At 52.7% G+C, this 14,330-nt stretch overlaps 2 protein-coding genes across 4 annotated transcripts; one reads left to right on the forward strand and one right to left on the reverse strand.

The window, feature by feature from the left end:
- The first annotated feature begins 897 nt into the window (after positions 1-897).
- Positions 898-11,094, forward strand: Fbxw9 (F-box and WD repeat domain containing 9). 2 transcript variants are annotated; one of them, XM_046437754.2, is made up of 10 exons: positions 898-1,681; positions 3,105-3,244; positions 3,326-3,454; positions 4,744-4,856; positions 4,941-5,032; positions 6,045-6,193; positions 6,278-6,391; positions 6,523-6,612; positions 6,690-6,755; positions 10,812-11,094. In XM_046437754.2, exons 1-10 carry the CDS (start codon positions 1,267-1,269, stop codon positions 10,896-10,898), a joined length of 1,395 nt encoding a protein of 464 aa, XP_046293710.1. In that variant the 5' UTR covers positions 898-1,266; the 3' UTR covers positions 10,899-11,094. The 2 variants fall into 2 exon arrangements, with proteins under 2 accessions (XP_046293710.1, XP_046293711.1); XM_046437755.2 differs by lacking the exon at positions 10,812-11,094 and adding an exon at positions 6,834-7,192 and having other exon boundaries at positions 911-1,681.
- Gng14 (G protein subunit gamma 14) lies at positions 7,613-14,026 on the reverse strand. Of its 2 annotated transcripts, none has more exons than XM_046437760.2 (4): positions 13,888-14,026; positions 13,719-13,796; positions 7,902-7,994; positions 7,613-7,803 (listed from the first exon to the last, which is right to left on the reverse strand). In XM_046437760.2, the coding sequence occupies exons 1-4, from the start codon at positions 13,936-13,938 to the stop codon at positions 7,678-7,680; spliced, it is 348 nt and encodes a 115-aa protein (XP_046293716.1). In that variant the 5' UTR covers positions 13,939-14,026; the 3' UTR covers positions 7,613-7,677. The 2 variants fall into 2 exon arrangements, with proteins under 2 accessions (XP_046293716.1, XP_046293717.1); XM_046437761.2 differs by lacking the exon at positions 13,888-14,026 and adding an exon at positions 13,233-13,292 and having other exon boundaries at positions 13,718-13,829.
- Between the last annotated feature and the right edge of the window lie 304 nt (positions 14,027-14,330).

A 14,330-nucleotide genomic window follows, 5' to 3' on the forward strand; every position in this document is an offset into this window, starting at 1 on the left:
CTGAATCACATCCCCAGGACTCCCACACGGTCTTTTAAAATTAAAACACATTTCAGGGCAGGTTCTCATTAAATTGCTCAGGGCCTCATCAAGTTGCTGAGGCTGCCTTTGACCTCATGATCCTCCTGCCTCAGCCTCTGCCTCCCGAGTTACTGGGATTACAGGTATGCACCACCATCCCTGGCTTAAGCGTTAACTTGAAACCTCAACCCTGTTTTATTCCTTAACCCTGTTTTATTCCTTATAAGATATAAGGATGAATGTGGAAAGGGAAAGCCTTGCTTAGGGTCTCACTAAATTCCTGAGGCTCTCCTTGATCTTGCAATCCTCCTGCCTCAGCCTCCAGAGTTGCTGGGATTACAATTCTTGTCTGTAGACAAGCGGTGCACATTTGCAATCACAGCTAATTAGGAGGCTGAGGTGGGAGGATTCCAAGTTAAAGGCCAGCCTGGGCAATACAGCAGAACTCTGTTTCAAAAACAAAAATCTCCAACAGGGCTTTGCTGGCCCAGCGCACTCGGTGGCCCTGGAGCGCCAAAATGTTTCCTGGCTCCTTAGGTGTCATTCTTTAGGGCTGGGGTTGTGGCTCAGTGATAAATCGCTTGCTTATCACGTGTGAGGCATGGATTCCATCCTAAGCACCAATAAAAATAAAGAAAAAGGTATTGTGTCCATCTACAATTTTAAAAAGTCATATACAAAATGAAGTCGCCTTCATAGCCCACAGGGTGCTGCTAGGCAGCCTCTTGGAACTTCCTATTCCTCAGCGACCGCCTCGGGGCTGGAGGTGGAACCTAGGGTCTCCCACACGCTACGCCAGTGCTCTAAATGCTCAGCCCACGGTTTTGGTTTTGGTTTTTTGGTGTGTGAGTGTGCTGCTGGAGATGAGCCCAGCGCTTCGCGCCTGCCAGGCCGATGCTCTACCACGGAGCGGTATCCTCTGCAGGCTCGTCCCGGCACCCGGCCTGTGGTACTGGGGCAAGCGAAAAAGCTGCGGCGCGGCGACGACCTTCAGGACAAAACTGGCTCCGCAAGGTACAACAGAGGTGCTCGTTTTAAAACGCGGTACCGTGAGTCTGGGTTTTCCAGTTCAAGGCCGACGCTTTCGGAGACCTGGTCTAGGGCCTCGGCCGGTTTCCCAGCGAGCCGCTCGGTTCCGGCCGGCAACGTCATCAGACAGCGCCGGAAGTGTCCCCACGCTACCTAGGAGACAGGACGCGGAGCCTGGCGCTGACAGGGCTCTGCGGGCCGCGCCTACCGGTCGCCATGGAGCTTCCCCCAGGGCCGTTCGACAATCCCCGCGCTTGGGACGATGACTCGGAGCCAGAGCCGGAGCCCGAGCCCGACCCCGACGCCCAGGCCGAGGCTTACGTGGCCCGCGTACTCAGCCCGCCGAAACCCGGGCTGGCTGCCCCACGCGCCCCGCTGCTGTCCACGCCCGCCGCGTCCCCCGGCGCCCTGGAGCCAAAGGCGGCGTCCAAGAGCCCGACTGCGGGTACGCCGGGCCTGCTGAGCCTTCCCCCGGAGCTGCTGCTCGAGATCTGCGCCTACCTGGATGCGCGTCTGGTGCTCTTTGTCCTGCCGCGCGTGTGCCACACGCTGCGCGACCTCGTGCGTGACCATGTCACCTGGAGGCTACGCGCGCAGCGCCGCGTACGCGCGCCGTACCCGGTGGTAGAAGGTGCGCGCACCTGGGGGTCAGGGACGCCCTCCCAGGTCAGGCTTGGGGTGGGGGGGAAGGGACCTGGGTTGATGTGGACACAGCTCTTGGAACAGGCTTCACGGCGTTTTGGCCCTGGCTGGAGCCTGAGGTAGTTTCTGACGGTGCCACAGTCCCTGATCTTTGGGTGGACCATGAGGCAGACACGTGGGTTCCTGAGACCTCTGGAACCGGGGTCCCTGAACTCACTATTAAGGATTCCGAGGCTTGGGGTATGCTGGTACTAAGGCCCTGGTTCGGAGTAACCCGAGCTGTGCTTGGACTGAGAGTAAGCCTGGAATTCTCAGGCTGAGGTGGCAATTGGTGATGCCAAACCCCTTGAGCCCTAGAGACTTAACCCTGGAGGACAGAGGCAGGGGTTCCCAGTCTAGAGCCTGCAACACGCCTAGGGCTTAGGGGCTGGGATCCTTGATAACAGCAATCACAGATCTTCAAGTCCTGGGTCTAGTCTGTCATCTTAGGCAGGGGCTGATGGTCACTCCTCCGGCCCTTAAGTTCATTAGTCCTTGAGGAAGAAGAGAGCCTGGGGATCTTGAATTGATATAGTTGATCTTTAAAAAAAAAAAAAAAAAAAAAAAACTTATTTATTTTAGTTTTTGATGGACCTTTAGTTTTTATCTATATGCCATGCTATAGAACACAGTGCCTCACACATTCGAGGCAAGTGCTCTACCACTGAGCCACAACTCAGCCCCGATTTAGTTGATCTTGATATTGGATCATCAAGCCCTTGAGCCAACATGAGTAACAAGCTGGATGGTTGATGACCCTCACTTGCAAGCTTTGATTTTGCAGGAGCTTTTGGATCAGCAGTTCTCAAGGTGTTTCCATCTGACCCATTGAATCTCTGTACTTGGTACCTGGATTCTATGTTTTTGTCTCCTGTCCTGGGGATGGAACCAAGGACCTCATTCATGCTGAGCAAGCACTTTACCACTGAACTACCAGCCCCACCCCCCTTGGATTCTGCATCTTACAAACTCCCAGCTTCATGCATAGTAGTTGGAGAAACACTTCCCTGGGTCTGATTCAGGTGGCTGAAAATTTGTCATGAGTTCCCAGCCTGAGGATTGAGGGGCTGAGGCCAGATCTCAGCCAGGGGTGAGACAGGACCTTAACTTCCTGAGGTTGCTGTCCCCCAGGGTTGAGTTATAAGGGTAGGCCTGGAAAAGTAGTCTTGAGGTCCCAAGTTCCGTAAGGTCCTAGACCTGCCTGAGAGGTGGGTATGTAGGTGGGCCCAGAATTGAAGCTTGGCTTATTTGGGGTAGGTGAGAGGTTCAGGTGGGATTCTGTTCAAGTCTGGTGTAGGTTGTGATCCCTGGAAACCAGGGGTGGGCTCTGCCAGCTGGTGCCCACTGGGGAACCTGCTCATGGTGCCCCACAGAGGAGGACTTTGACTGGCCGGCAGCCTGCATTGAGCTGGAGCAGCACCTGGCCCACTGGGCAGAGGATGGGCGCCGGGCTGAGTACTTCTGCTTGGCTGATGGGCACTTTGCTTCCATTGACACTGTGCTGCTGCTCCAGGTGAGGTGAGCTCGGTGGGGGGGGGGGCAGGCAGGGGTGGATCAGAATGGCTCCAACAACATCAATTTGCTCCCCTCCTAGGGTGGGACACTCTGTCTGTCGGGTTCCCGAGATCGCAATGTCAACCTGTGGGACCTGCGGCAGCTGGGGGCAGAGCCCAGTCAAGTTCTGGTCAAAGCCTTGGGCACTCAGCAGAATAGCACCCACAAGGTGAGGGGGCAGGAGGAAGACACATGAGGCCTGGGTTGGGTGCTGTGGTTAAGGGCCTGGGTTTTAATGCTGGACTCTGTAACATTGAATCTCATTCTGCTATTGTTGGTGTGACTTTGGGTGAGATGTGTGATACTCTGGGTCTCAGTTTCCACTTCTGTCCAGCGGGTCAGTTAGTAGGATGATGAATGGAGATGAATTATGCATTAATATGAAAATGCATGAACCTCAGGATTTGCACACAATAGGTGCTCAGAAGAGGTCAGATAGTGGGCATGATGGCACAGGTCTGTAAGTTCAAGGCCAGCTACAGCAATTTAGCAAGGCCATTTCTCAAAATATAAAAAGGGCTGGGATATAGCTCAGTGGTAAAGTGCCTCTGGGTTAAATCCCCAGCACAAACAAAACAAAACAAAAACAAACAAACAAACAAAAAAAAAAACAGATTCAGGTAAATCTCAAAAGGTAAAGTATGGGGCAGTGTGAGGCTTCCCTTTGGGATCAGCCAGCCTCAGCAAGACTGTCCTTGCCTGAGAAGTGACTGAGGGGTGGGGCCACTACCAGTCATCCAGGCCCACAGTTGACAGACTGGGGGCTGGATTCGCATTCATTCTGCTACACCCTGTCTATGTGACCTTGAATGAGAGACTCAACCTTTCTGTGTCCCATTTTCATCATTTATAAAACAGGGTGCGAGCCAGGTGCAGCGGTGGACACTCAGGGAGCTGAGGCAGATGGACCATAAATTTGAGACCAGCCTTAGCAGCTTAGGAAACCCTGATGGAAAATACAAAATAAAGAGGGCTGGGCTGGAGGCCGGTGGTAGAACACCCCTGGGCTCAACCCACCCAACCACAAAGCAGGGCACATTACAGTGCTTTCCTCAGAGGGTTTGGTGAGAGTAAGCCATTCAGTTTCCAGCACTCTGGGTGTGAATGTGACTGGGGGTGTGACCCATCCTTGTCTCTAATGTCAAACAGACCCCCACACCCAAACCGAGTTCTCATCCAGGATGGACGTACTCTGGCTCCTCTCTCCCTCCTCTGATCCTGACTTTGTCATCTGTGAGATGGGATAATCACATGGAAGCAGACCTGCCCTAGCATCTGTCAAAATGGGTGTTAGGGAGGAAAAACTGTGTGGCTCTGAGTGAATCTGTTGATCTCTCTGAGCCTCATCTGCAGAAGCAGAAAGGTGCCACCCAGCTTGTCCCCTGGGCTGTGGGCAGGAGCAGGTCCTGAGCTCACTAGATGGGGAGCCATGGGTGACTGCTGTGCCTGGTCCCGCAGGGCTGGGTGTGGTCGCTGGCCTCTCAGGACCACCGCGTGTGCTCCGGCTCCTGGGACAGCACTGTGAAGCTGTGGGACATGGCAGCTGATGGGCAGCAGTTCGGCGAGATAAAGTGTGAGGGGGCCTGGGCAGGGGGCCTGGGTGGGTAGAGCCATGCCAGGTCACCTCCCCAGCCCTGTGGTCTTTGTGTCCCCAGGGGCAGGGCAGCAGTGCTGTGCCTTTCCTACCGGCCTGACATCCTGGTGGCTGGCACCTACGACAAGAAGGTGACCATCTACGACCCCAGAGGTGGGCTGGGAGTTCTGGAGCCCAGTTGGGGAAAGCAGGGCCACCTGGGGTCTCCAGAGTCATATTGGGAAAGGAACACTCTGGCCTCAGCCTAGCTGGGGTGATAGTCACCTAACAAGGTGCTAACTCCTGAGAGTGGTCAGGGTCGTGTGAAGGCACCACAAGCAATTGGGACAGGGGACGCAGAGGAAGCCTGGCCAGTCCCCAGAGTTGGGTCAGATCCTGGCTTCCCCTCTCTCCTAGCTGTGTGACTCCAGGCACTTTCCCCTCCTGTAACATCCAAGTCATGAGCTGAGAGTGTCGGGCAGTGGTGAAGCATCTCCTGCTAGCATGCAAGGGGCCCTGGCACCACCACACAACCCCCACTTCATAACCCTCCAGCCCATGGGGTAAAGGAATGGGATGGCATTGGTGGAGCCAAGCACAGTGTCCCACCTAGAATCCCAGTGACTCAGGAGGATTGAAAGTTGGAGGCCAGCCTCAGCAACTCAGTAAGACCCCATCTCAAAAATAAATAAATAAATGAAAAAGACTGGGGATGCAGCTTAGTGGTAGAACTGTCCAGTAAAACACGCACACGCACACAAACGAACATTGGTGAGTTAAATACATAAAAGCACCTAGAACAAGCCCACGCAAGTCTTTTCTATGGTTCTATGGTTTATTTATTTATTCATCCTTATTTTGTGAAATCCAAGGGCCAGTGAGCACTCTGTCCAGGCAGAGGTGGAACGGGGGACCAGGGTGGGACAAGATGCTCCTCTCTGAGCTGAGAGGAGCTGGTGGGGTTGGAGGAGCTGGTGGGGTTGGAGGAGGAGGTGGCTTAGGAGTCGGGGCCGGGCAGGGGCCTGGGCTCCTGGGCTCGGCTAGAGAGAGGAGAGAGATGGGCAGCTGTGGACAGCGCCAAGCCAACTGAGGACATTGCCAGGGGTGGTGGCCCAGGGTGTTCAGATAAGTCTGGGGTCCCTGAGGTGCTCTGATGTGCCCCCTCCTCCCCGGCCTGTGCCACCAGCCGGCCCTGCCCAGCTGCAGAGCCGGCGGCTACACTCCAGCGCCGTCCTGGCGCTCGTGGCCGACGACAGACACATCGTCTCCAGCAGCGAGGACCACACCCTCGTGGTGTTCGACCGCCGGGCCAACAGTGTCCTCCAGCGGCTGCAGGTGGGCAGGCCCTCCGGGGGTCCCAGAGCAAGGGGCTTTGGCCCGCCCCGCTGAGCTGCCCTCTTCCGCCCGTCCCTCCTGCAGCTGGACTCCTACCTGCTATGCATGTCCTACCAGGAGCCCCAGCTCTGGACGGGCGACAACGGGGGCCTGCTGCACGTCTTTGCCAGCTGTGACGGCTGCTTCCAGCTTGTCCGGGTCTGCAAGGGCACTTCCCTGCCCATCGTCCCCCTGGGCTGCTTCCTACCCTAGCCCCCAATGCCACGGTGGGAGGCCTGGCCTTGAGGAGACCTTGCCTGAGTGTCACTCGTCCCACCTGCCCCCTGCAGTCCTTCGACGTGGGCCACAGGTCTCAGATCACAGGGATCAAACACTCGCTGGGAGCCTTGTATACCACGTCCACCGACAAGACCTTCCGGGTGAGGAGAGTGCTCACCCCACGGTCCCCATGGGCCAGAAATACACCTGTTGACCTGTTTTCCGTTGCCCTTCACAGGTGCACGTGCCTACAGACCCTCCAAGGACCATTTGTACCCGAAACCACCACAATGTACTAAATGGGGTAAGGACCTGCCCCGTGCACCCTGTCCAGCCTTCCCGAAGGGCCATCTGTTGACTCCTCTGTCCCCTGTCCTCCCAGATCTGTGCTGAGGGTGACGTGGTGGTGGCTGCCTCGGGGGGCCTGTCGTTGGAGGTCTGGAGGTTTCAGGCCTGAGCAAGTGGACGCCATGTATTTTGTGTACTGCCGGCCGCAGGCTGAGCCCTGGCCTCTGTTCTTGGGGGACTTGCCCCCATTGGTGCTGACTCTGCCGCTGCTCCTCAGGCCCCGGATACACAGAGTCCCAGCCCCAGCCAGGGCTGGGCCCCTTGTCTGGAGAAGTGATGTTGTGTTCTGGCCTGCCAAGGGGGCTGCTCCCCACTCAGGTCCTGGTTTGGTCATGATCTGGACGCCATGCTCTGTGTCAAGAGCAAAAGAAAATAAACCTGATGACCTGTGCAGATGCTCTGGCCTGGGCTCTGTGCTCCGTGAAGCCGAGGCACATCCCTGCCTCGGCTGGGATCCTGTGGGTGGCATGTGACAATGGCCCACCAGGGCTGGGGTGCACACGGGGGCCACTGCTGAGCGTGTGCGTGCATGCAGGTGTGTGCACAAGGGAATCCTGAGGTGGATGATGGCACTTCTGTGTGTGGCCATTGTGGCGTGTGGATGGTGATTGGAACCCAGGTGTGTGTGTATGTGGCGGGAGCAGGCATCTGCTGGGGCCGTCCCTAGGAGCCAGGAGCTGTAGGGGTGTGTCTGCTGCTGTGCCCATAACTCTAGAGGTGGTGGGGGAGGGAGGTGGCTCAGTTGTGTGCCTGTCCCTGCAAGCCCACTGTCCCCTGGCCCCCCGTCTCAGCCCAGCCAAGCTGTGCCCCAAGAAGCAATCACTTCATGTTTATTGAGGCTCCCTGGGTTGCCAGGGCTGTGGGGTGGAATTATGGGGTCACAGGATGGCACAGGGCTTCTTCTCCTTGAAGGGGTTGGTGGCAGCTGGAATGCCCACGAGGAAGGGGTCACTCTTGGCCTGCTCCGTGCAGAACTGTAGTAGGTCAGTGGCTGCCTTGGATACCTGCAGACCGACCCTGTCAGCCAGACTGGGCATCTGCTGCTCCCCCGCCCGCCCAGGTGTGCCCCCTCCCCTGCCCCCTCGGCTGCCCCAATCCTCACCTTCACACGGTCGATGCCTGCCTCCATCCTTAGTTGCTCCACCGCCCGGCGGGCCTGTCCAATGTCACTGCCAATGGCCACCTTGCTGGACATCTGAGGGAGGGTAAGCAGGCTATGAGCAGTTGGCCTAAGCCCAGACCCCAAACCTAGGGCCACCTGAGGGACCCTGCCCCTCCTCCTGTTGCCCCTGGAGATGATGAGGCGGCTCTTCCACCTGTGGGCTCAGGGAGCTCTGCTGAGGGCTCCTGAAGGTGTCCGGCTGCTGGCTGTGTGCAGCCACCTCTGCCGGGCTCCCCTCCCTGCACCCGCCTGGTCTCCCCTCCCAGGTCCCCTCCCTCCCCACCCCTGCAGAGACTTTGAAGCCAGGATTCAGTGAAATGTCACCAGCAGCAGCAGCTGCCTTAGCAGAGGGGGTTCCTGCCCCAGGAGGCCCAGCTGCTCCATAGTGTCACATGTGTCGCAGTGGGCATCCCCAGGGGCGGAGAAGCTTTGTGGGGCATTGAGGAGCCCAGGCCTCTCTGAACTGCTGGATTCCCTGCTGGCTGTTGCCACCCAGCCTCTTGACAGCTTCTGCCACCCAAATGGCACGCAGTATTCCGGGCTCCGTCTCCACCGCCTGATCTCACCCAAGATAGGACTCCACTCGCTAATGAGGCCTCTCTCCCCATCCCTGCCCCCTCTTCCCTGAGCTCCAGACCTGGGGCCCCCATCCTTCCTCAGCACATCACACTGCTCTGTCACTCAGATATCAAATAATCTCTTTAATTCTTTTCTTTCTTTTCCCCTCCCTTCCTTCCTTCCTCTTTCTTTTGCCCTAGGTTTGAACCCAGGTACCTGTACCACTGAGCATTTAGTTTTTTGAGTCAGTAAGTTGCCAGACTGGACTTGAACTTTTTTTTTTTTTTTTTTTGAGTATAAATATGAAGATTTTATTTTTGAACTTTCTTGTATTTCATTGGTCTATATATCTGTATATTTATGTCAATACTACTTTTTTAAAATATGTATTTATATACTTATTTATTTTTTGGCGGACACAACATCTTTGTTTGTATGTGGTGCTGAGGATCGAATCTGGGCCGCCCGCATGCCAGGCGAGCGTGCTACCGCTTGAGCCACATCCCCAACCCTGTCAATACTACTTTTATTTATTTTTTTAAATTTTAAATCTTTTTGAAAATTTTGATTTGTTATATATGACAACAGAATGCATTCAATCCATATTACATATATAGACCACAATTTTTCACCTCTGGTTGTGCTCAAAGTAGAGTCACATCCTTTGTGTCTTCATATATAAACTTGGGGTAATGATGACATCACATTCCAGTCTTTCCTACCCCATGCCCCCTCCCTTCCCCTTTGCCTTGAACTTTTTTAAAAAAACCTTTTGTAGTTGTGGATGGACAGCTGAGGATCGAACCCAGTGCCTCACACATGCTAGGCAAGGGCTCTGCCACTGAGCCACAGCCCAGCCCTGGCCTTGAAGTTAGTGATCCTCCTGCCTCAGTCTCCTGAGTAGCTGGGATGACAGATGTTTGCCACCACACCCTCCTCTTATTCACCTCTAACCTCACTTGGCAAAACAGGACCCTGAATCATGTCCCCCAAGACCTTCTGTCCTCTAGTCAAGTTCACTACTGTCCCCAACTGCTCAGCCCAGATTTCCAACATCTCCATCCCTCTTTCTCTGATCCTAACCCAACTAACCCTATCTCAGGTGCCATAAGATCAGCTTCAAATTAGGTTTTCTCTCTGGTCTCTTCCACCCTTCACACCACCTGGACCACGGCGGTCACCCAAGCCCTGGTCACAGCTTCCCCTCTGTCCTGGCCTCTCCCCTGACTGTTTTTCTAAAGGCAGTCAGTGTGATGTGTAGAACAAAAATAAAAAACCTCTCCCACGGACAAAGCTCACTCTCCTGGCCACAGTCCAGGGCGCCGCCGCCTGCCCCTCTGCAGTTTCCTTCTTTTTTTTTCTTTTGAGACAGGATCTTGTTATGCTGCCCAGGCTGCTCCCAAACTCCTGGCTCAAGTGATCCTCCTGCCTCAGTCTCCTGAGTAGATAGGACATGCAGGCAGGTGACACCATGCCTGGCTCCCAAGTTACTGGTCATCAGCCCCCCTCCCTTACCCCTCAGGGAGCACCATGATGCCCTGTGTTAGTCTGCTCCAACTGCCGGGACAAAATATCATGAGTAGTGGCTTAAATAGCATTTCCCATAGGCTGGAGGCTGAATGTCAGAGATCAGAGTGCTGGCAGGGCTGGTCTCCCCTGAGACTTGTCTTCTTGGTTTATAGAGGGTCACCTTCTCGCTGCGTCCTCACGTGGTTTTTCGTCTACACGCACATTCCTTGTGTCTTTTTGTGTGTCCATATTTCCTTTTATAAGGACACCAGATTGCATTAGCACCTACATAATGACCTCATTTTAACTTTATTACTCTTTAAAGACCTGCTCTGGGGGCTGCAGTTGTGGCTCAGAGGTAGAGCACTTGCCTAGCATATGAGAGGCACTGGGTTCGATTCTCAGCACCACATAAAAATAAGTAAATAATCCCAGCGGCTCAGGAGGCTGAGGCAAGAGGATTGCGAGTTTGAAGCCCGCTTTAGCAACAGCAAGGCCTTATGCAACTCAGTGAGACCCTGTTTCTAAATAAAATACAAAATAGGGCTGGGGATGTGGCTCAGTGGTCGAGTGCCCCTGAGTTCAATCCCCAGTCCAAAAAAATTAATAAATAAATTAATTAATTAAAGGTATTGTGTCAATGTACAACTAAAAACAAAAGACCTTTCCCAAATACCATCTCATTCTGAGATACTGGGAGTAAAGACTACATGTATTTTATGGAGACAAAGGTCAACTATTAACATTTTTTTTTTTTTTTTTTTGATGCTGGGTGGAACTTAGGGCCTTGTGAATGTTCAGAATGTGCCCTACCACTCAGCTGCTTCCTCCGTCTTTGCTGAGACTCTGTGTACCCAGCACCAGGCATAAGCAAGAACAAGCACCCTCCCCATTCTTGTTCCTGGGAGATGATGGCACAGCCACTGTGAAAGAGATGACATTTGGGGCTGGGGACGTGGCTCAAGTGGTAGTGCGCTCGCCTGGCATGCGTGCCGCCCAGGTTCGATCTCAGCACCACATACAAACAAAGATGTTGTATAACTAAAAAATAAATATTAAAAAATTATCGCTCTCTCTCTCTCTTTAAAAAAAAAAGAGATGACATTTGAAAGAGAACATGAAATAAAATCAAGGGAAGGTGCGGGGGGAAGCCTCAGGGATGACTAGAAAAAACTATGGCCTTTCATTTTTACAGATATTGTTAAAGAAAAAAGTAGGGGGGGGTGCCCACAACAGAAACCTTGGGCTTAAAAAAAACCTTAGTCTGATAACGGTAATTTGAATGAAGGATTCATATTCTTACAGAAGAGAAATAAAATATACGTTTCTCTAGAGAACTACTTAACGAATGCTTGGGGAGGATACTATTTCCAAGACTCAAAATGATTCTGGGAGGGAGTCACAGTGCCAGGTATAGGGTGATGGGACAATGATCACTGCCAAAGGCCTTGGAGAAAATCTATTACCACACAATGCAGGTAAAAGAAAATGGGACAACAAAAGGTCATCAAGGTGCCAGCCAACATTCTTGGACCGAGCATTCATCATGTTAAGTCCAAAAGACATGGGGTACAGGTGCCGGGCAAACGTCAGCCAGTGGCACAGCCTGCAGTGATTCCCCAAAGTCACGGTGCTCCCGTGGAGTGAAGCCATCATTTTTTTGTTTGTTTCCTCTGTGGTTACGACAGTCAATCTTCATGAGCCACAATGTGGTGCCTACATAGCACAAGGGGCTTGCAAGAAGCCAAGTTCCTTCAGGAACTTGTGAAAGGCTTAATCCCAGCGCTGCCGATACTCCAGTCTTACCAGACCCCAGCACACATGTGTCAAATTCAGCCACAATCACTTGGCTTTCCTGATGTTCCTCCTCACCAATACCATAAGAGACTGATGGGGCACTGGCGGGGCAAGTAGAGCCATACCACGATATCCTTCCTTGTCGGAAGGAGCTGACCTGTACTGAGGGGATAGTCCAGGCAGCTCTTGAAGTTCAGCTGGGAGTTTGTTCTCTGAACATTTGGTCTCTTGGAGGCACAGGATATCTGGGGCTTCTTCCTTTACCCAATCTAAATTCGAGATCATGGATTTGACACCCATTTCATAGGTAGAGGTTGGCAGACATGCTGATGGGTGTGGGGTGTGACGGAATGGGCAGTATCCAACTCAACCCCAGGCTCAAGTATAGCTTAGTGGTAGAGTGCATGCTTAGCATGCAAAAGGCCCTGAGTCTGACACTCAGCAAGGCAACAGAAAAACACTACAAAATATCCACTTTTGGATTAATATTATTATTTTTAAATATTTATTTTTTAGGTGTAGATGGATACAATGCCTTTATTTTATTTACTTATTTTTATGTGGTGCTGAGGATCGAACCCAGGACCTCACCCGTTCTAGGCAAGCGCTGTACCACTGAGCTACAACCCCCGCCCCCCCCCATTGGATTATTTTTCAATTAAATGTTTTTTGAGATGGGATTTTTCTTTTTTTTAGCACCAAGGATTAAACCCAGGGATGCTTAATCTCTGAGCCATATCCTCAGCCCTTGTTGTATTTTGAGAAAGGGTCTTGCTGAATTACTTAGGGCCTTGCTAAATTACCGAGGCTGGCTTTGAACTCACAATCCTCCTGCCTCAGCCTCCGGATCACCTGGGATTACAGGCATGGGCCATGGTGCCCAGTTGAGATGGGATCTTGCTATGCTACATAACCTGGCCCCAACTCCTGGAGCTCAAGTGGCCTTCTCACCTCAACATTCTGAGCAGCTGGGACTTCAGGCATGAACCACCACATCCAGCTCTTATTTTTTATTTATTTAATTAATTTTAATATCTTTGTGCTGGGATTGAATTTAGGACCTTTCTACCATTGAGCCACACCCCAAGTCAACTCTCCAGTTTTTAGCCTAATAAGGGAGTGGAGAGTGGGATCATTTTTTGAGATGCAGAAGGATCAGGATTACTTGGAGAGAAAATTGAGAGTCAGGTGAGTATGTCAAGGAGGAAGCTATGTTCATACAATAAAGTATGCTCATTTCCAGCCTCATCGCCTTCTTACTGCCTGTTCCCTCTTCCAGTGTGTGTGTGGAGGGGAGGAGAATGGCCTCCATTCAGATCTTCATAGGAGGTCTCTCTTGGTCTTCTTAAATGTCACCTCTTTGACATCTTTCCCTAATCATCTGTCCCTCCAATTAAGGATACCAACCTCTTCATTCATTCCACCCAGAGGCTCTCGAATCACTGCTGAATTCCTCAACAGCACTTACTGAAAGAAAAATAACCGAAAGGAGGATCAGACCTCAAGGAATAAGCAAGCTTTCTTTATTAAGCAGCGGAATGGCATACTTTCAGGGGAGAAACTGGCGGTTGATTACAGGGTGGGGTGTGGTCTCTGATTTTTACAGTGTTTAAGTGAGATCTGGATCATAATAAGGGAGACTGGAATCATTGCAGAGTACGTTGGTTGGGTAGTCAGGGAAAACAGTTGTGCAAGTTCAAAGCCCAAATCAGGGAAACAGTTACGAAAGTTCGAAATTGTTGCTGGGAAAGGGTGAAAGTCCAGAGCCCAGGCCCCACTGTTTGCCTTCTCCTCCCACCTCCTGGGTCACACTGTCCTCCTGTCTCCCTGGGGGTTGTTATTTTCCATATCCTTCACTTACTCCTCTTGGCTTCTATCCACCTCCACCTTACCCCAGTCTGACTGTGGGCTCCAGAAGGGCAGGCTCCACATCTTGTTCACCTCTAAATCTTCAGCTCCCAGCACAACGCCCTACATACAGCATGAGGAAAGAAGGGGTCCCCTGTTGCCTCTCTGCATGGCTAGAAGGATGTAGGAGAGACAGACTTATCAAGGGTCTCACCGTCTCTCTAGGGAAGAGATGTCTGCCCCGGATGCGAAAGGAGACCCCCATCCAGTGGGAAGATGGGGATGGCAGTGCGCGTGTAGTCTAAGGGCCCAGGAGTCACTGCCCCATCTTCGGAGAGGCTCCAACTGTGACTCCGTCTTAGAAGCCACCCCCTCGTCCCTAGGGAACAAGAACGAATGGGTAAGCACAGTACAAAGCGGTAGGTCTCCAGCAGGCAGCAAGGCCTGAAATGAAAATTTTCTATGAAGCTGTAAACAAGTCAAAAAGATTAAGTCCTGGCTTTTGTATTACGGATAACACGAGCAAATATGGCCGCGCCCGGCCCCGCAGGAGTCACACGGGTCACGTGACAAGCAACTTCCGGTCCCCGCGCGTTACTTCCTGCGCTCTGGCTCTGACGTGCGTGCGCGGGCTTAACGCGTTTAGAGGCCGCCGTA

The sequence above is a fragment of the Marmota monax genome, unplaced genomic scaffold (assembly GCF_021218885.2).
Source record: "Marmota monax isolate L192 unplaced genomic scaffold, Marmota_monax_Labrador192_F-V1.1 WCK01_AAM20220418_F8-fsc00021, whole genome shotgun sequence".
Taxonomy (NCBI): Eukaryota; Metazoa; Chordata; class Mammalia; order Rodentia; family Sciuridae; genus Marmota; species Marmota monax.

Coding starts and splice junctions, on each gene's coding strand:
- Fbxw9 (XM_046437754.2), top strand. CDS start 1,267: ATGGAGCTTCCCCCAGGGCCGTTCGACAATCCCCGCGCTTGGGACGAT. Junction 1,682..3,104: donor GCCGTACCCGGTGGTAGAAG/GTGCGCGCACCT, acceptor GGTGCCCCACAG/AGGAGGACTTTGACTGGCCG. Junction 3,455..4,743: donor AGCAGAATAGCACCCACAAG/GTGAGGGGGCAG, acceptor CTGGTCCCGCAG/GGCTGGGTGTGGTCGCTGGC.
- Gng14 (XM_046437760.2), bottom strand. CDS start 13,938: ATGGGGGTCTCCTTTCGCATCCGGGGCAGACATCTCTTCCCTAGAGAG. Junction 13,797..13,887: donor ATCTCTTCCCTAGAGAGACG/GTGAGACCCTTG, acceptor TGCTGTATGTAG/GGCGTTGTGCTGGGAGCTGA. Junction 7,804..7,901: donor CAGGCATCGACCGTGTGAAG/GTGAGGATTGGG, acceptor GTCGGTCTGCAG/GTATCCAAGGCAGCCACTGA.